Below are 19,674 nucleotides of genomic sequence, written 5' to 3'. Positions count from 1 at the left end.
TGAAGTCAATTGTTTTTTTCATCGCATCAATCTACAAACAATACCCCATAATGACAAAGCAAAAACTAAAAAAATTACATAAATACTGTCATGACATTGGCCTCTTTGGGTATAGCAAGCCCATTCCCCTCTCCCTGCCTCCCACTTTCCTCCTTCAACTAGGCTGTTGTTTACATACTGTTTTACCCATTTCACATGTCATTTTTCCACATTTTGTTATGTTACAGCCATATTCTAAAATTAAGTCAATTGTCTTTTTCCTCTCATCAATCTACAAACAATACCCCATAATGACAAAGCAAAAACTTTAAAAATTACATAAATACTGTCATGACGTTGGCCTCTTTGGGTATAGCAAGCCCATCCCCCCTCCCTGCCTCCCCCTTTCCTCCTTCAACTAGGCTGCTGTGGTCAGAGAGAGGTCGTAAATTCCTGAGAAGTCCCTGCCACATGGCCACATAGTATAAGAGGCAGAGGAAATTTTCATGGAGCACACAGAACTTGAGGCACGAACAAATTTCATGTTCTGGAGAAAGTATAAAAGATCGGTGAAGAATCCAGCTACGAACTGGTCCGTTTGTCACAAATTGGGGAAGCTCATTGGAGACGGTGTGGCCACATTATCATAACGCTGTTTATATAATAGCCTCAGATATGAGGTTTACATCTAATTGTTGTATAAGATGAATGAGTGAGTATGATACTGTTTGTAAAATTGTGTAATATGATTTTGGACTGTTTAATGAAGGAAAACTCAAAAAGGGGATTGGAGTTAACTAAATCAGAGGACCGCCCCTGAGCCTAGTTAGGGTCAGGCGTCCTGGGACAGCCCTTTTCTGCCATTCCGAATAAAACCCAACTTTGAGAAATTATCACCAGACCATGTTTTTATCCATTAGGAGAGGACAAAGGTTGTCGACCATTGCTGAATCTTTTAACCATACCACGTGGTTAAACTCTTAGACTATCGATACCGACAGAATAAGAACAAGTCTTTGATATGAATTACTAGTCTGCAGCTAGGAATTCGGTATCATTGAACGTGAAGCACAACCTCCGAAACATCCACACTATAACGAAGCAAATGAATGTCACTCTGAACTATACACTATAACCACGACAGAGAGAGAGAGGGAGAGAGACGGACAATTCTACAAAAGAAACAAACTTTTCACCAGCGATCAAGACGACACACTGAGCGTAAATATATATATTGAGTGCAATTGTTCCCGAATGAGTGAGCGTTCATGTGCAAAGGACTAGCATTTCAGTTGTTATAATTATCACTCTGTAGTGACTTCTTAGTCGACCCACACTTCCCTTTTTGTCTAACAAGCCGCCATGCTGGTTTAGCCCACTAGGGCACATTCTCCTATAATTTCTTGTAACCATATTTTCTGTATGTTTATGCATTTCTGTGAATTACTTAGTTAGTAATACATAAATGATTTAAGACAATTGATGTATGGATGACTCATAGTGAAGACTGGGTTCGTGCAGATAGCCAACAATTTACGATGTTTGGAATGAGACTAACGTGAGGTAAAGTAAATAATTATTTAATTCAAAGACTAATTGATCAGATAAAATATCTGAAAAGTTATTTTAGGAAATGATAACTTTGTAATCTGAATATTTTTCCTTGGTGCCCGACTTCCTAGTAATTACGGTTACATGATTAATCAGTCTAATCGCGTAATACTAATTTTAGAGAATCTTTGATAAAAACTATAAGTCTTCAGTTAATGATAGTAAAGACACAACATAAATTTACATAACTAGTTAGTCCCTTTACTCAGTACTTTGTTGAAGCACCTTTGGCAGCGACTACAGCCTCGAGTCTCCTTAGGTATGACACTACAAGCTTGGCACACCTGTATTTTGGGAGTCTCCCATTCTGCTATGCAGATCCTATCAAGCTATCAGGTTGGATGGGGAGTGTCACTGCATAGCAATTTTCAGGTCTCTCCAGAGATATTCCTCAAGTTCAAGTCCGGGCTCTGGCTGGGCCACTCAATGACATCCAGATACTTGTCGCAAAAGCCACTCCTGATTTATTTTGCCTGAGTACTTAGGGTCGTTGCCCTGTTGGAAGGTGAACCTTTGCCCCAGTCTGAGGTCCTGCGCGCTCTGGAGCAGGTTTTCATCAAGGATTTCACTGTAATTTGCTCCATTCATCTTTCCCTCAATCCGGACTAGTCGCCCAGTCGCTGCCGCTAAAAAAACATCTCCACTAACATGCTTCCCCGTAGGGGTGGTGCCAGGTTTCATCCAGACGTGACGCTTGGCATTCAGGCCAAAGAGTTCAATCTTGGTTTCGTCAGACCAGAGAATCTTGTTTCTCATGGTCTGAGTTCTTTAGGTGCCATTTGGCAAACTCCAAGTGGGCCGTCACTTTCTAATCGATCTGGCCCTGGTATCCTGGAAGAATATTGACCTAATTTCGTCAGTAGAGGATGCATGGTTATTCTTTAAAAGTGCCTTCCTCACCATCTTAAATAAGCATGCCCCATTCAAAAAATGTAGAACCAGGAACAGATGTAGCCCTTGGTTCACTCCAGACCTGACTGCCCTTGACCAGCACAAAAACATCCTGTGGCGTACTGCATTAGCATTGAATAGCCCCCGCGATATATAACTTTTCAGGGAAGTTAGGAACCAATATACACAGTTAGGAAAGCAAAGACTAGCTTTTTCAAACAGAAATTTGCATCCTGTAGCACAAACTCAAAAAAGTTCTGGGACACTGTAAAGTCCATGGAGAATAAGAGCACCTCCTCCCAACTTCAGAGGCTAGGAAACACTGTCACCACCGATAAATCCGCGATAATTGAGAATTTCAAAAAGCATTTTTCTACGGCTGGCCATGCTTTCCATCTGGCTACCCCTACCCTGGTCAACAGCCCTGCGCCCCCCACAGCAACTTGCCCAAGCCTCCCCATTTCTCTTTCACCCAAATCCAGATAGCTGATGTTCTGAAAGAACAGCCAAATCTGGACCCCTACAAATCAGCTGGGCTAGACAATCAGGACCCTTTTTTCTACATTTATCCGCCAACATTTTTGCAACCCCTAATTACTAGCCTGTTCAACCTCTCTTTCGTATCGTCTGAGATCTCAAAAGATTCGAAAGCTGCCGCATCACCCCCCTCTTCCAAGGGGGTGACAATCTAGACCCAAACTGCTACAGACCTATATCTATCCTACCCTGCCTTTCTAAGATCTTCAAAAGCCAACTTAACAAACAGATCACCGAACATTTAGAATCCCACCGTTTCTTCTCCTCTACGCAATCTGGTTTACGAGCTGGTCATGGGTGCACGTCAGCAAAGCTCAAGATCCTAAACGATATCATAACCGCCATCGATAAGAGACAATACTGTGTAGCCATCTTCATCGACCTGGCCAAGGCTTTCAACTCTGTCAGTCACCACATGCTTATCAGCAGACTAAACAGCCTTGGTTTCTCAAATGACTGCCTCACCTGGTTCACCAACTACTTCTCAGGCAGAGTTCAGTGTGTCAAATCGGAGGGCCTGTTGTCCGGACCTCTGGCAGTCTCTATGGGTGTGCCACAGGGTTCAATAATCGGGCCGACTCTTTACTCTGTATACATCAATGATGTCGCTCTTGCTGCTGGTGATTCTCTGATCCACCTCTACGCAGACGATACCATTCTGTATACTTCTGGCCCTTCATTGGACACTGTGTTAACTAACCTGTGTTAACTATACCACACAACTCTCCTTCCGGTGCCTCCAACTGCTCTTAAATACAAGTAAAACTAAATGCATGCTCTTCAACCGATCGCTGCCCGCACCTGCCCGCCCGTCCAGCATCACTACTCTGGACGGTTCTGACTTAGAATATGTGGACAACTACAAATACCTAGGTGTCTGGTTAGACTGTAAACTCTTCTTCCAGACTCACATTAAACACCTCCAATCCAAAATTAAATCTAGAATCGGCTTCCTATTTCGCAACAAAGCATCCTTCACTCATGCTGCCAAACATACCCTCGTAAAACTGACTATCCTACCGATCCTTGACTTCGGCGATGTCCTTTACAAAATAGCCTCCAACACTCTACTCAGCAAATTGGATGCAGTCTATCACAGTGCCATCCGTTTTGTCACCAAAGCCCCATATACTATCCACCACTGCGACCTGTATGCGCTCGATGGCTGGCCCTCGCTTCATATTCGTCACCAAAACCATTAGCTCCATGTCCTCTAAGTCTTTGCTAGGTAAAGCCTCGCCTTATCTCAGCTCATTGATCACCATAGCAGCACCCACCCATAGCACACACCACAGCAGGTATATCTCACTGGTCACCCCCAAAGCCAATTCCTCCTTCAGCCGCCTTTCATTCCAGTTCTCTGCTGCCAATGACTGGAACGAACTGCAACAACAACAAACAAACAAATCACTGAAGCTGGAGACTCACATCTCCCTCACTAGCTTTAAGCAGCTGCTGTCAGAGCAGCTCACAGATCACTGCACATAGCCATCTGTACATAGCCCATCCAACTACCTCATCCCCATACTGTTATTTATTTTGCTCCTTTGCACCCCAGTATCTCTATTTGCACATCTATCACTCCAGTGTTTAATTGCTATATTGTAAATTATTTCGCCACTATGGCCTATTTATTGCCTTACCTCCCTTATTTGAGCACATTGTATATAGACTTTTTCTATTGTATTATTGACTGTATGTTTGTTTATTCCATGAGTAACTCTGTGTTTGTGTCGCACTGCTATGCTTTATCTTGGCCAGGTCACATTAGTAAATGAGAACTTGTTCTCAACTAGCCTACCTTGTTAAATAAAATATATATATATATTTTTTAAATGTGTCTTTTACTGAGGAGTGGCTTCCGTCTGATTGGAGGAAAGGCCTGATTGATGGAGTGCTGCAGTGATGGCTGTCCTTCTGGAAGGTTCTCCCATCTCCACAGAGGAGTTCTGGAAATCTGTCAGAGTGACCATCGGGTTCTTGGTCACCTCCCTGACCAAAGCCCTTCTCCCCCGATTGTTCAGTTAGGCCTAGTCTTGGTGGTTCCAAACCGCTTCCATTTAAAAATGGAGGCCACAGCGTTCTTGGGGTCCGTCAATGCTGCAGAAATGTTTTGGTAGTCTTCCCCAGATGTTTGCCTCGACACAATCCTGTCTCGGAGCTCTATGGACAATTCCTTCGACCTCATAGCTTGGTTTTTACTCTGACATGCACTGTCAACTGTGGGACCTTATATGGACAGACGTGTGCCTTTCCAAATCATGTACAATCAATTGAATTTACCACAGGTGAACTCCAATCAAGTTGTAGAAACATCTCAAAGATGATCAATGGAATCAATGAATTCTTATGCAAATAAGCATTTATCTGGGCTGGTCACTCTAATGAACTTATCCTCTGCGGCATAGGTAACTCTGGGTCTTCCTTTCCTGTGGCGGTCCTCATGAGAGCCAGTTTCATCATAGCGTTTGGTTTTTGTGACTGCACTTGAAGAAACTTTAACAATTCTTTAAGTTTTACAGATTGACTGACCTTCATGTCTTAAAGTAATAATGGATTGTTGTTTATCTTTGCTTATTTGAGCTGTTCTTGCCATAATATGGACCTAGTCTTTTACCAAATAGGGCAATCTTCTGTATACCACCGCTACCTTGTCACCAAACAACTGATTTGCTCAAATGCATTGAGGAAAGGAATTCCACAAATTAACTTTTAACAAGGCACACCTTAATTGAAATGCATTCGAGCGGACTACCCCTTGAAGTTGGTTGAGATAATGCCAAGTGTGTGCAAAGCCAAGTGTGTGCAAAGCTGTCATTAAGGTGGCTACTTTGAATAATCTCATAAAATATATTTTTATTTGTTTAACACTTCTTTGGTTACTAAATGATTCCATGTGTTATTTCATAGTTTTGTCTTCACTATTATTCTACAATGTAGAAAATAGTAAAAAAAATAAAGAAAAACCCTTGAGTAGGTGTGTCCAAACTTTTGACTGGTAGTGTATATACACACACAAAATACATACTCCGGACTCCGACATTGTTTGTCCTAATATTTCTATATACATTAATTCCATTATTTTACTTTTAGATGTGTGTATTGTTGTGTATTGCTAGATATTACTGTACTGTTGGAGCTAGGAACACAAGGAATTCACTACACCTGCAATAACATCTGCTAAATACAGTACATGACCAAAAGTAGAAAAACATCTCATTACAAAATCATTGGCATTAATGTGGAGCTGGTCCCCCCCCTTTGCTGCTATAACAGCCTCCACTTTTCTGGGACAGCTTTCCACTAGATGTTGGACCATTGCTGCAGGGACTTGCTTCCATTCAGCCAAAAGAGCATTAGTGAGGTCGGGCACTGATGTTGGGCGATTAGGCCTGGCTCGAAGTTAGTGTTATAATTCATGCCAAAGGTGTTCGATGGGGTCAGTGCTCTGTGCAGGCCAGTCAAGTTCTTCAACACCGATCTCGACAAACCATTTCTGTACAGCCCTCGCTTTGTGCATGGGGGCATTATCACGCTGAAACAGGAAAGGACCTTCCCCAAATTGTTGCCACAAAGTTGGAAGCACAGAATCGTCTAGAAAGTCATTGTATGCTGTAGCATTAATATTTCCCTTCACTCAAACTAAGGGGCCTAGCCAAAACCATGAAAAAAAGTCCCAGACCATTCTGCCTCCTCCACCAAACTTTACAGTTGGCGCTATGCATTGGGGCAGGTAGCGTTCTCCTGGCATCCGCCAAACTCAGATTTGTCCATTGGACTGCTAGATGGCGATGCGTGATTCAACACTCCAGAGAACGCCTTTCCACTGCTCCAGAGTCCAATGGCAGCAAACTTTACACCACTCCAGCCGACGCTAGGAATAGGTTTGTATGCGGCGGCTCGGCCATTGAAATCCATTTCATGAGGCTCCCGACAAAGTCGTTGTGCCGATATTGCTTTTAGACCGTTTGGATCTCGGTAGTGCGTTGCAACCGACAGACGATTTTTAAGCGCTAAGCGCTTCAGCACTCAGGGGTCCGTTTCTGTGGCCTACCACTAAATGGCATAGCCGTTGTTGCTCCCAGACATTTACACTTCACAATAACAGCACTTACAGTTGACCAGGGCAGCTCCAGCAGGGCAGCAATTTGACAAACTGACTTGTTGGAAAGGTGGCACGTTGAAAGTCACTGAGCACTTCAGTAAAGGCCATTCTACTGCCAATGTGTGTCTATGGAGATTGCATGGCGGTGTGTTAAATGTTATACACCTTTTAGCCACAGGTGTGGCGAAATAGCTGTCTCCACTAATTTGAAGGGGTGTCCACATGCTTTTGTATATATAGTGTGTGTATGCGATCAATAAAATGTGATTTGGATGGTATTAATGATTTTAGTTATAGTCACTGGTACATAGGCCTATCAAAAGTTTCATTCTGACAGTTAAATGAACTGCATAATATAGCTGGAGTATATATGCTAGGGGGGGGAAATGCTTCTGACCTTGTCTTCGACTCTCATAGCAAAGAATCGTCCCGCTGTGGCAATGCTGAGTAACTTTACAGCATAGAAACGCACAATTACATTTAAAAAAGTGAATGTCCCGTTGTCTGTCACGAATGTTGAATAAAATTATATTGGATCTTACTCTGCCGATTGCCTGTGGGGTTGGTCCTCCAGTGGGTTGAAATTTGAGAAAATACCCACAGGCAATAAACAGACATCAAAACACAAGTCTCTGTGTGTGGCAATCAATATTTGTTTGCTTGAGGCCTAATGCACGTGCACAAGATGGTAGTACATAAACACGATGCACACATACTAACCAAAGTCTTGCAGGTGTTTTCATGATTTGGCGCATGTGCCAGGTGATAGAAATAAAAAGTCAGGGAAATATAACTTTCCTGTAGGATACTTTGTCTCAGATTTCAACCCACTGAAGGCCCAACCTCACAAACAACTTGTAAAGTAAATTCAAATATCATTGTATTATACTTTCTGACTTTTGTGGAAACTTTCCAAGTTTTTGCAGTGCTTTGTTTCAGACTCAATTGGTATCAGTTGGATTTATTAGGCAAGGCACGTGCCATGATGGAACTGACTAGATCTAGTTGGTCTCCACTACAGCAATACTAAGACACAAAATAGGTTGACTGGAGGACAAAGTCAATTTAATGAGAAAACAATAAGCCATATAAAAGTTTGCACAACTGATATTTTCAATCATTCATAGAGTAGTATATTTGCATGACAATTCTCAGACTGAAACCATTTGCTTACAGTGCATATGTAATGTGTGTTCATCTTTTAAATGTCAGATTAACAACTAATATGACATGCTTGTTTAAGATTAGACCAACTATTGTTGGACACCGCACAGGGTTAGAAGTCCTTTTGAAGATCTGAAAAGAAATTGAGAAATAAGGCCATGATCATCAAATCTTTTAGAAATGTTCATGCTAACAATTGTATTCTTCCACTAAGGATATAAATTACACTCACCACTGTTTTTAAGAACCTCCCCTTTCCTTGAGTGAGCCATCCCCTCCAAGAAATTATCAAACACTTTCACATACTTCGCCAAGCTTGTTCGTTTGTAATCTGAAACCAATAAGCTTTTGTTAGTCAAATCAACGTGCAATGAACAAACGCATATCAGATCCCTTGGCTCCCTTAGTAATGAATTGCACTGGTCTTTTTGAATTACCTCTCATCTTCCGCCGCTCTCCTGCTTCTTTTTTATTCTCATTCTCCATGGTGTCATCCTGCTCCTCTTCAGTCTTGGGCTGATCCAGCTCCTCACAGATTAGACTACAAGGAGATACAATAACAGGATCGGTGAGAAAACCAACAGAGAACACTACAGACGCAACACAAACCTTCTGTTTAGCCCTTTGGGAATACCATTTTTGAAAAGCCCTTTACAAAGTTATGACAAACTGACTGTGGGCTTACCTGATAGTGGGCACTTCAAAGGGGTCAAAGCGATCCAGTTCTCTTAGGTCAATAGGAACAGAGATGCGCCCTGTGGGGAGGTAAGGAACATAGGGAGGAAAGGTGTTGCGCGTTGGGCTGACATCCAAAGATTATCTCCCTCAATTGGATGAGAAGCATCCTTTGATTGTTTCTCTCACAGGCAACATTTGGGTTAAATGTTTGTCATGGTTCAACGTGTTAGTTTTGCACTTCATGAGTTTCTCCTCACCTGTTTTGGGATGGACGCTGAAGGGGCTCTTCAGCAAGTGATTGACTCCTTTACTGACGTTAACATCCAGCCGAGGGTAACAGTACTGAAGCATGATCTCCATCTCAAAGTAGTGGCCCTTCTTGGCAGTCGTCTGGTTGAAAAAAGCAGTTTTCATAAGGGCATGCTTGGCTGCCATTGACATCACCACATTGTTGTACTGTGTTCAAACAGGGCTTATGTCAGTCTTTATTGCAGTGTTGTGTGATCATGGCCACCTACGCGTTTGTCTTGGGCCATACTTCTGAGTGTATCCCAGCGCATCTCAGGGTTCTTTTCAGTCTGGAAGTACTGCAGCAGCTTCTTTCTGACATGTGAAGTCTCCGCTAAGGATAGGCATGTTCTCCCTCAACATGTAATGATATATCACAAAACCTGCTAAACTGCGACACACAGAACACTGTTGGCCAGTTTTTAGGCATACCCATCTAGTACCGGGTTGGACCCCCCTTTGCCTCCAGAACATCTGGAATTCTTTGGGGAATGGAAACATTGCTCAATTGGTATCAAGGTACCTAACGTGTGCCAGGACAACATTCCACCACCAGCCTGTACTGTTGACACTAGGCAGGATGGGGCCATGGACTCAGGCTGCTTACGCCAAATCCCGAGTCTGCCATCAGCATGATACAACAAGGACCGTGATTCGTTGGCCCAGGCAATGTTTTTCCACTCCTCAAATGTCCAGTGTTGGTGATCGGGTGCCCACTAGAGCCGCTTCATCAGCCCATCTGTGACAGGGATTGACAAGCTGCGCGTTCCGAGATGCCATTCTGCACACCACTGTGCCATTCTTTGCCTGTTTGTGGCCCACCTGTTAAGTTGCACGATTATTGCCACTCTTAGAACCTAAATCAACGAGCTGCTTTCGCCCACAGGACTGCCACTGACTGGATGTTTTTTGTTTGTCGCACCGAAGCCTGTGGCGGTCATGACATTTTGTCAGCAGGTGATTGTCATTCAAGTAACTGCCAGTCTTACAGTAACCGTTAATTAAAATAAACATGTTTATAATCTCTGGCTTCAACGCATAGCCTCCAAGCCACTGATGTGGACCTTTAAAACATCTAAATTTTTAAAAGTCTAATAAATCAATTTAATATAGCCTACACCATCACAGTAAATAGATAATTTATTTTAGACAGGTCTAAAGAAACATATGAAGAAAATGTAGTCCATTTCAGAGGGGGGGTTGCAAATACAGGACTAGTAAAGGCCCAGGACACTACTTTTGGGAAATAAAAAAAGATATACATACATAAGGTTGAAGTCGGAAGTTTATATTCACTTAGGTTGGAGTCATTAAAACTTGTTTTTCAATCACTCCAAATTTCTTGTTGACAAGCTATAGTTTTGGCAAGTCAGTTAGGACATTACTTTGTTCATGACACAAGCAAATTTTCCAACAATTGTTTACAGACATTATTTCACTTATAATTCACTGTATCACAATTCCAGTGGGTCAGAAGTTCACATACACTAAGTTGACTGTGCCTTTAAACAGCTTGGAAAATTCCAGAAAATTATGTAATGGCTTTAGAAGCTTCTGATAGGCTAATTGACATCATTTGAGTCAATTGGAGGTGTACCTGTGGATGTATTTCAAGGCCTACCTTCAAACTCAGTGCCTCTTTGCTTGACATCATGGGAAAATCAAAAGAAATCAGCCAAGACCTCAGAAAGAAAATTGTAGACCTCCAGTCTTGTTCATCCTTGGGAGCAATTTCCAAACACCTGAAGGTACCACGTTCATCTGTACAAACAATAGTACGCAAGTATAAACACCATGGGACCACACAGCAGTCATTCCGCTCAGGAATTAGATGCGTTCTGTCTTCTAGAGATGAACGTACTTTGGTGCGAAAAAAAAGTATCTATATCCACAGTAAAACAAGTCCTATATCGACATAACCTGAAAGGCCGCTCAGCAAGGAAGAAGCCACTGCTCCAAGGATGCCATAAAAAAGCCAGACTACGGTTTGCAACTGCACATGGGGACAAAAATCATACTTTTTGGAAAAATGTCCTCTGGTCAGATGAAACAAAAATAGAACTGTTTGGCCATAATGACCATCGTTATGTTTGGAGGAAAAAGGGGGATGTTTGCAAGCCGAAGAACACCATACCAACTGTGTAGCACGGGGGTGGCAGCATCATGTTGTGGGGGTGGTTTGCTGCAGAAGGGACTGGTGCACTTCACAAAATAGATGGCATCTTGAGGAAGAGAAATTATGTGGATATATTGAAGCAACATCTCAAGACATCAGTCAGGAAGTTAAAGCTTGGTCGCAAATAGGTCTTCCAAATGGACAATGACCCCAAGCATACTTCCAAAGTTGCGGAAAAAATGGCTTAAGGACAAGAAAGTCAAGGTATTGGAGTGGCCATCACAAAGCCCTGACCTCAATCCTATAGAACATTTGTGGGCAGAACTGAAAAAGCGTGTGCAAGCAAGGAGGCCTACAAACCTGACTCAGTTACACCAGCTCTGTCAGGAGGAATGGGCCAAAATTCACCCAACTTATTGTGGGAAGCTTGTGGAAGGCTACCCAAAACGTTTGACCCAAGTTAAACAATTTAAAGGCAATGCTACCAAATACACGCAATTAGTATGTAAACTTCTGACCCACTGGGAATGTGATGAAATAAAAGCTGAAATAAATCACTCTACTAGTATTCTGACATTTCACATTCTTAAAATAAAGTGGTGATCTTAACTGACCTAAAACAGGGAATTTTTACTAGGATTAAATGTCAGGAATTGTGAAAAACTGAGTTTAAATGAATTTGGCTAAGGTGTATGTGAAATTCCGACTTCAACTGTATGTATGTATATAGAAATTCCGATTTTTTTTTAAGGGGGTGATGCAGCACCCTCAGCGCCCTTACTTTCTGAGGCTATGGTAAGAACAATACAATTGAAAAAAAACCACTGTTTTCACACTCAATTGCGCAATGACTGGGTTTAGTTTCACTAGGTTCTGTAGGCTATGGGCTTTCCAAACATGTTCCAGGGGTCTTGGGCCAGTAGGCAGTGGTCGAAAAAGTACCCAATTGTCATACTTGAGTAAAAGTAAAGATACCCTAATAGGAAATCACTCAAGTAAAAGTCACCCAGTAAAATACTTCTTGAGTAAAAGTAAAACATTATTTGGTTATATACTGAACAAAAATATAAACTCAACATGTTAAGTGTTGGTCCCATGTTTCATGAGTTGAAATAGAAGCCCAGAAATGTTCCATACGCACCAAAAGCTTTTCTCTCTCTAATTTTGTGCACAAACGTATTTACATCCCTGTTACTGAGCATTTCTCATTTGCCAAGATAATCCATCCACTTGACAGGTGGGCATATCAAGAAGCTGATTAAACAGCATGATGATTACACAGGTGGACCTTGTGCTGGGGAAAATAAAAGGCCACTAAAATGTGAGGTTGTGTCACACAACATCTCAAGCTGAGGGAGCTTGCAATTTGCATGCTGACTGCAGGAATGTCCACCAGAGCTGTTGCCAGAGATGTAATGTTAATTTCTCTATCATAAGCCGTTTTATAGAATTTGGCAGTACGTCCAACTGGACTCAATCACAGACCACATGTAACCACGCCAGCCCCTCCACATCCAGCTTCTTCACCTCCGGGATCATCTGAGGGGGAGTGCTAAGGAGTTTTTATGTCTGTAATAAAGTATTTTTGTGGGGAAAAACTCATCCTGATTGGCTGGGCCTGGCTCCCGAGTGGGTGGGGCCTATGCCCTCCCAGATCCACCCATGGCTGCACCCCTGTCCAGTCATGTAAAATCCATAGATTTAGTGCCTAATGAAAGTATTTAAATTGACTAATTTCCTTATATGAACTGTAACTCAGCAAAATCTTTGAAATTGTATTATGTTGCGTTTATATTTATTTTCAGTATATAAATAGTAAAGTACAGATACCCTAAAAAACTACTTAAGTTGTACTTCAAGTATATTTACTTCAGTACTTCACGCCACTGCCTATAGGCTACGTTTGGCATTATTTGGCCACTTCAGTTGTGATATAAACCTTAGCAAAACATATAGGCCTATGTGCTAGGCAACATGATGCATGAGATTATGATTTGGAAAAGTTGCTGAAAAATGCATGCGCTGTGCATCATTCACAAGTGATAATATCCTCACCATTTACACTTTTCTCAAATTAATCGTCTTCACATATACTAAATAATATGTGCAAAATTTGTTTGTATTTAGAATGGGCCATTATCATGCACCTGTCGGAACAGGACAATTTAAAATGAATAAATAAATGATATCCGCACCATTCTTGGCAAAGCCTACACTGACATGCGTGAAAAGCCCAGGAGGCCGGCCGTTTCTGAGACACTGGAACTGGCGATCATACCTCGCTCAAAGTCGCTTAGGTCACTCGTTTAGCCCATTCTAACGTTCAACCGAACAGTAACAATGCCTCGATGCCTGTCTGCCAGCTTTATATAGCAAGCCATGGCCATGTGACTCATCGTCTGTAGGAGCGATCTATTTTCGTGAACTGGGTGGGGTACCTAATAAACTGGCCACTGAGTGTATGTACTGTATGCACGCCAAATATCATATGAAAAGTGGCACAGAGGAAAAGGATATCTTCAGGTAAAAGAGCCAGCACTTTGTCTACAGACTCTTTGCTACCCAGTATGTCCTGTCCCAGCAGAGCGTACTGGGAGAAGTAGTGCTCCACCACAGTCAGGGATTCCCTGGAGGGGAGATGAGGGTTAGAGGTCAACTGGTCAGTCAAAATTCAACATGATTCTGCCCTTTAACAGTTAGACAACAACTTAAACTAATGGTCCTTTTCTCAACTAGTAGAACCCACAACAGCTAACAAGGATACAAGTATGGCTCTGAAACGTGATCTTACGTGATGAATGGATGAATTGGGTCTGACAGCACAACTTTCCTCACAGTCTCATCTCCACCCTGAAGAACAGAATTTTTGTGTGACAATCTCCAGTGTTGATATCACTTTGATGTTGATCTTATGATTGTTAGCATTTCTTTACTCAGAACTTCTTGACTCAAATGAACAGAAGTCGATAAATGTAAGGCTCCCGCATCACCTTTATCAAATATTGCATGTGGATTGAGTCTACTAATCCATTAAAATATAGCCAAGAAGAGTATAACCCTTGATTGTTGGAAACCTCTTTTAGCCTAGAGTGGGTTATGATGTCATGAGAAGTGGTCTTACCTTGACCAGACTCAAGTACTCAGCCACAGCGGAGCGTGCCGCCACAGAGAGCTTCCGGGCGGCCTCGTCACACACCCAGCAATGCACCCCTCTCCTGCCAGAATACACCCACAGGCAGTGCCGGAAACCGAAGTCATCTGGAGCATCCCAGAAAAAAGTCAACAAACACAGGTAACAATGAAAATTAATCAACATCAGACAATTTTGTAAAATGACCAATAGAAAGATGAGCTCTGGTCTTGAACCTACTTTTAATCCTGTGAAAACTAACCGTTTTTCTAACTCACCTCGAAGGGCCCGGTCCAATATACGGATGGCAATGGTCATCAGAGTCCAGCACTTTGGGCAGATGTCTGCACCACTGCAAGACAAGACAGCTGATGAACGGTCCCAGATCCCCAAAACTTATCAAAAATTATCATCCCCAAATTATAATATGTTGTACATTCAAACATACTCCACAACTTTACAATCGTAAAGATGGTTGAACTACAGACACTTTCTGGCTAATGTGATCAAGTACCTGCAACAGCTTCTGACGTCATCATAGTCTGTCATATCAATATCAAACACCAGCTCCTTCTCCAGAGCCTGGAAGGATCCAGACTTGACTGTGTTGTGCTGATTGGGCTGAGGGTGGCAGAAGAAGAAAAATAGAATGGACACTTGAGTGACAAGAGAGAGGTGTGTGTGAGAGAGATAGAGAGAGATAAAGGGAGAAGAGAGCAAGAGTATGTGAGTAAGTGGTGGTCAGATCCAGACCGTGGGTAATGGATCCTCACCCTGTGACTGTAGACTGCTCCAATGTCAATCTTGTACGGGTTCATCTTCTGCATCTCCTTCTCCAGCTCGTTCTGTGTGCTGAACGACTGATATCGTACGTAGATGTCATCCTTCAACGTGAAGGAAAACTCTCGATTCTGGAAGTAGTTCTTTGTCACTGAGGGGTTTCAAAAGAAGTTGTCCTCAACCATTAAACTTGACTGGTTGTGAACTAGATAGCAAGTGTGTTGTTGGAGGGGCAAAACTGTTTCAGTCAAAAAATGCCAGAGGCATGGGGCACAATGTCATTGTCTGCAAAGCTGTTAAAATCCTTACATGTCTTATGCTGTTGGAAATTTGAGACAAAATATCCCCAGTAATCTAGTGAGGAGATTCTTTTAGGCGTGTTTTGCACTGGGCGAAAGTTGATTGCATTTGTTTTGGAAGGTGCCCTGTTCAAAGCCAACTGTGAACGCGGCTCAAGACAAAAGTGATGTAATTAAGCATGTGGAGTAGAGGTCGACCGATTAATCGGAATGGCCGATTAATTGGGGCCGATTTCAAGTTCTCTTAACAACCGGAAATCGGGATTTTTGGGCGCCGATTTGTAAAATATTTTTGTTTTGTTTTTATACCTTTATTTAACGAGGCAAGTCAGTTAAGAACACATTTTCAATGACTGCCTAGGAACGGTAGGTTAACTGCCTTGTTCAGGGGCAGAATGACAGATTTTCACCTTGTCAGCTCGGGGGAGCCAGTCTTGCAACCTTACAGTTAACTAGTCCAACGCAATAACGACCTGCCTCTCTCTCGTTGCACTCCACAAGGAGACTGCCTGTTACGCGAATGCAGTAAGCCAAGGTAAGTTGCTAGCTAGCATTAAACTTATCTTATAAAAAACAATCATAATCACTTGTTAACTACACATGGTTGATGATATTACTAGATATTATCTAGCGTGTATCTGACTGAGCGGTGGTAGGCAGAAGCAGGCGCGTAAATATTCATTCAAACAGCACTTTTTTAATTAAATTGAATAGACATGATTTGGAAAGGCACAGAGCGGTCAATTATAGGTCCCGCAGTTATGCGGCATGTCAGAGCAAAAAATAAGCCACGAGGTCAAAGGAATTGTCAGTAGAGCCCCGAAACAGGACTGTGTCGAGGTACAGATCTGGGGAGAGTACCAAAAAATGTCTGCAGCATTGACGATCCCCAAGAACACTGTGGCCTGCATCATTCTTAAATGGAAGGAGTTTGGAACCACCAAGACTCTTCCTCGAGCTGGCCGCCTGGCCAAACAGAGAAATCAGAGGAGACGGGCCTTGGTCAGGGAGGTGACCAAGAACCCGATGGTCACTGACAGAGCTCCAGAGTTCTTCTGTGGAGATGCGAGAATCTCCCAGGAGGACAACCATCTCTGTTGCACTCCACCAAATCAGGCATTTATGGTAGAGTGGCCAGACAGAAGCCACTCTACCATAAGATTCTCTGGTCTGATGAAGCCCGAATGCCAAACGTCACATCTGGAGGAAACCTGGCACCATCCCTATGGTGAAGCATGGTGGTGGCAGCATGCTGTGGGGATGTTTCCAGTGGCAGGGACTGGGAGACTAATCAGGATCGAGGGAAATATGAACGAAGCAAAGTACAGAGAGATCCTTGATGAAAACCTCCTCCAGAGTGCTCAGGACCCCAGACTGGGGGCGAAGGTTCACCTTCCAACAGGACAACGACCCTAAGCACACAGCCAGGACAACTTAGGAGTGGCTTCGGGACAAGTCTCTGAATGTCCTTGAGTGGCCCAGCCAGAGCCCAGACTTGAACCCGATCCAACATCTCTGGAGAGACCTGAAAATAGCTGTGCAGCAACACTCCCCATCAACCTAACAGAGCTCGAGAGGGTCTGCAGAGAAAAATGGGAGAGAGTCCCCAAATACAGGTGTGCCAAGCTTGTAGCGTCATACCCAATTACACTCGAGGCTGTAATAGATGCCGAAGGTGCTTAAACAAAGTACTGAGTAAAGGGTCTGAATACTTATGTAAATGTGATATCAATTTAGTATTTTTTTAATACATTTCCTAAATTTATATGGATTATGGCAGCCCCCCCCCCCCACATCTCTCTGATTCAGAGGGCTTGGGTTAAATGCTGTAGACACATTTCAGTTGAATGCATTCAGTTGTACAACTGACTAGGTATCCCCCTTTCCCTTTCATAACAGATTATAGTTTTGGGAACAAAATCTATCTACTCCCACTGCGGTCCAAACACTTAAGAGACACACCCTTGTCCACTTACCCTCACCTTATGCCCTTGGCGTAATCCGCCTCACCATCTTGGAGGGTGGTCCAAATGATTAGCCAAGTAAGGGAAGTTTGCAACGTAAGCCGATCAGCCCTCGTTTTTAGTCGGCTTTGCGAGTTACCAATTATGTTCACTCCTGGTCTGAAACGCCCCATAATTCAATTCGCGAAGATTGTACATCCGCTAAGAAAAGCCAGCGAAAAATTAAAAACATCAATGGAGAAATCAACATACATCGTCACACATGTAACACGATCTCATTCTGATTTACTTTTAGGACCGGTGACGTTTTGATTAGCGTCTTTTATTAACAACGAATGCAAATAAGTTAGACATTTCTCTACTATGTACAAAGTAAATATTTTTGTTTGGGTATCTTTTGGAAATTGTAGGAATAAAAAATGTTCCTTCAGAAGTTCCTGCTAGGCAGGCTAACGTTAGTTAGGTAATTAATTTGCTACCTATCATACTGTAGGCATATATTAATAATTATATATTTAATATACGTAGACATGCACTTAATTGACTGCAGCGCATATAAAGCACCCACAAGTTTACGGTGGCTGAAAACAATCATCGCGGGATGAACAAGTGATGAATTTCAGGCTAAGGGTGGTCCATTTAAAAATGATTCCTTCCTCCCTTGCCCTGCAAGTGTATATTCTTCAGACGTCATCAGAAGTGCCCATTTAATTTGGGGGCTGAGGGAATAGGGTGGGAATAGGGTGTTTCTTTTACGTGTTTGGACCGCGATTCTCTACCTGTGGAGAAACCATGTTACGCCTGATCCTCCCACTTCTCTCGATACGTCCAATAAAATAGTTACTACAGCGATTCTGCTACCTACACTAGAGTTTTAGCCTATATTCATATTATACTGTCCTTTGCCGTTAAAAAAAACTTTGCTGTTTATGTTTGTCTCATTTCTAGCAACATAACGTTAGCTGACAACCAACCGATAGAGTTTATTGAACATTCTGAATAAAATAACTGTTCGAGTGGGGAGAGAGAACTTCCCACTCGGAAGCGTAGAGGCTAGCAGTAGCTAGCTTACTGTACTCACCTCCTCCATAGTTCAGCCACCGGTGGTATTGAGAGAAAGGGAAAAGTCGGCGGTAGTACAGAGGCAATAAGTCCGGTAGAGAAGCCTGGTCGTAATCAGCAGTTGTCATTTCTGAAGTTATGCAAATGTATTGATTTATTCGAAAATGTTGATAGCTGAATGTACCCGCAGTTCTTTGTCTGACATTCGAGTGCGCGCGAAACTCTGAAAGTTGACCGGAATTTCCTTCTTCTTCTTCTTCTTCTTCAGTGGGGTTTATCGGCGGTTGGCATCCACAATTATGGTTCATTGCCGTCACCTACTGCACTGGAGGGAGAAACTAAATCCTACCTGCCAGCCCCATTTCTCTTAAAAAATACAGACTCAAATATTTTGTTCTCAACCTCTCTCTTTCCCTCTCATGCTGCCCGTACTGTATCAATACTGTTTGAATGTTAAATGACGAGACACCCATAACAAATACATGCTCCACTATCTCTGTTTTCTGGTAATAATCACACTTTCCTGTTGGATGCTTTCCTATCACATTTAAAGTCTTATTCAACCGGCTGTGTCTCACCCTTAATTCTTTTAAAAATAGTCTCCTTTCTTCTGTCCATTCCTACTGTCCTCCCCGACTTTCTTCTGTACTTGAAATAAATGCCTGAGATTGGTATCTCTATTCCACAGCTCTTGCCATCTCTGCACACTCACTGTCCATATTAGGCTTTTTGCGTCTGCCTTGCTCATTGAAACGACAACATCAACATCCGCATGACTAAGTGCTTGTTTAGCCAGTACAGTATTTCAACTGCCTCGTTCCCCTCCACTCCCACATGGGCTGTGACCCAAGTAACTCTTCTCTGTATACCCATTAGTCTAATCCTGCCATGGGTTTGTAGTTCATCATGAGCTAAAGGACTGCAGACTCATCAACACTGCACATGAATCAGAGCAAATAAGTACTCTGTCTGGCTTGACTTTCTCCGCCCACTGGAAGGCCAACAGTGTGGAAATCAGCTCCGCCGTATATACAGCCAGATTATTTGGAATATGTTTCCTGACTGCCACC

General features: G+C 42.6%; 1 protein-coding gene across 1 annotated transcript; it reads right to left on the bottom strand.

Moving 5' to 3' along the window:
• Positions 1-8,171: 8,171 nt before the first annotated feature.
• prim1 (DNA primase subunit 1) lies at positions 8,172-19,230 on the bottom strand. The gene is made up of 13 exons (XM_024384815.2): positions 18,624-19,230; positions 15,273-15,430; positions 15,014-15,120; positions 14,778-14,851; positions 14,491-14,627; positions 14,161-14,219; positions 13,887-13,996; positions 9,484-9,575; positions 9,223-9,355; positions 8,973-9,042; positions 8,725-8,828; positions 8,520-8,618; positions 8,172-8,419 (listed from the first exon to the last, which is right to left on the bottom strand). Exons 1-13 carry the CDS (start codon positions 18,910-18,912, stop codon positions 8,400-8,402), a joined length of 1,452 nt encoding a protein of 483 aa, XP_024240583.1. The 5' UTR covers positions 18,913-19,230; the 3' UTR covers positions 8,172-8,399.
• Between the last annotated feature and the right edge of the window lie 444 nt (positions 19,231-19,674).

The sequence above is a fragment of the Oncorhynchus tshawytscha genome, linkage group LG22 (genome assembly GCF_018296145.1).
Source record: "Oncorhynchus tshawytscha isolate Ot180627B linkage group LG22, Otsh_v2.0, whole genome shotgun sequence".
Lineage (NCBI taxonomy): Eukaryota > Metazoa > Chordata > Actinopteri > Salmoniformes > Salmonidae > Oncorhynchus > Oncorhynchus tshawytscha.
Note: the sequence above shows the minus strand (reverse complement) of the source record. Positions and strands in the feature narration are given on the sequence as shown.

What these genes read in the sequence shown, in the direction of transcription:
- prim1 (XM_024384815.2), bottom strand. Translation starts at nt 18,912, where the DNA reads ATGAACCATAATTGTGGATGCCAACCGCCGATAAACCCCACTGAAGAA. An exon ending in TTTGAAGTGCCCACTATCAG is followed by an intron (nt 8,829 to 8,972) that starts GTAAGCCCACAG and finishes ATCTCCTTGTAG; the next exon opens with TCTAATCTGTGAGGAGCTGG. An exon ending in AGAGCGGCGGAAGATGAGAG is followed by an intron (nt 8,619 to 8,724) that starts GTAATTCAAAAA and finishes TATTGGTTTCAG; the next exon opens with ATTACAAACGAACAAGCTTG.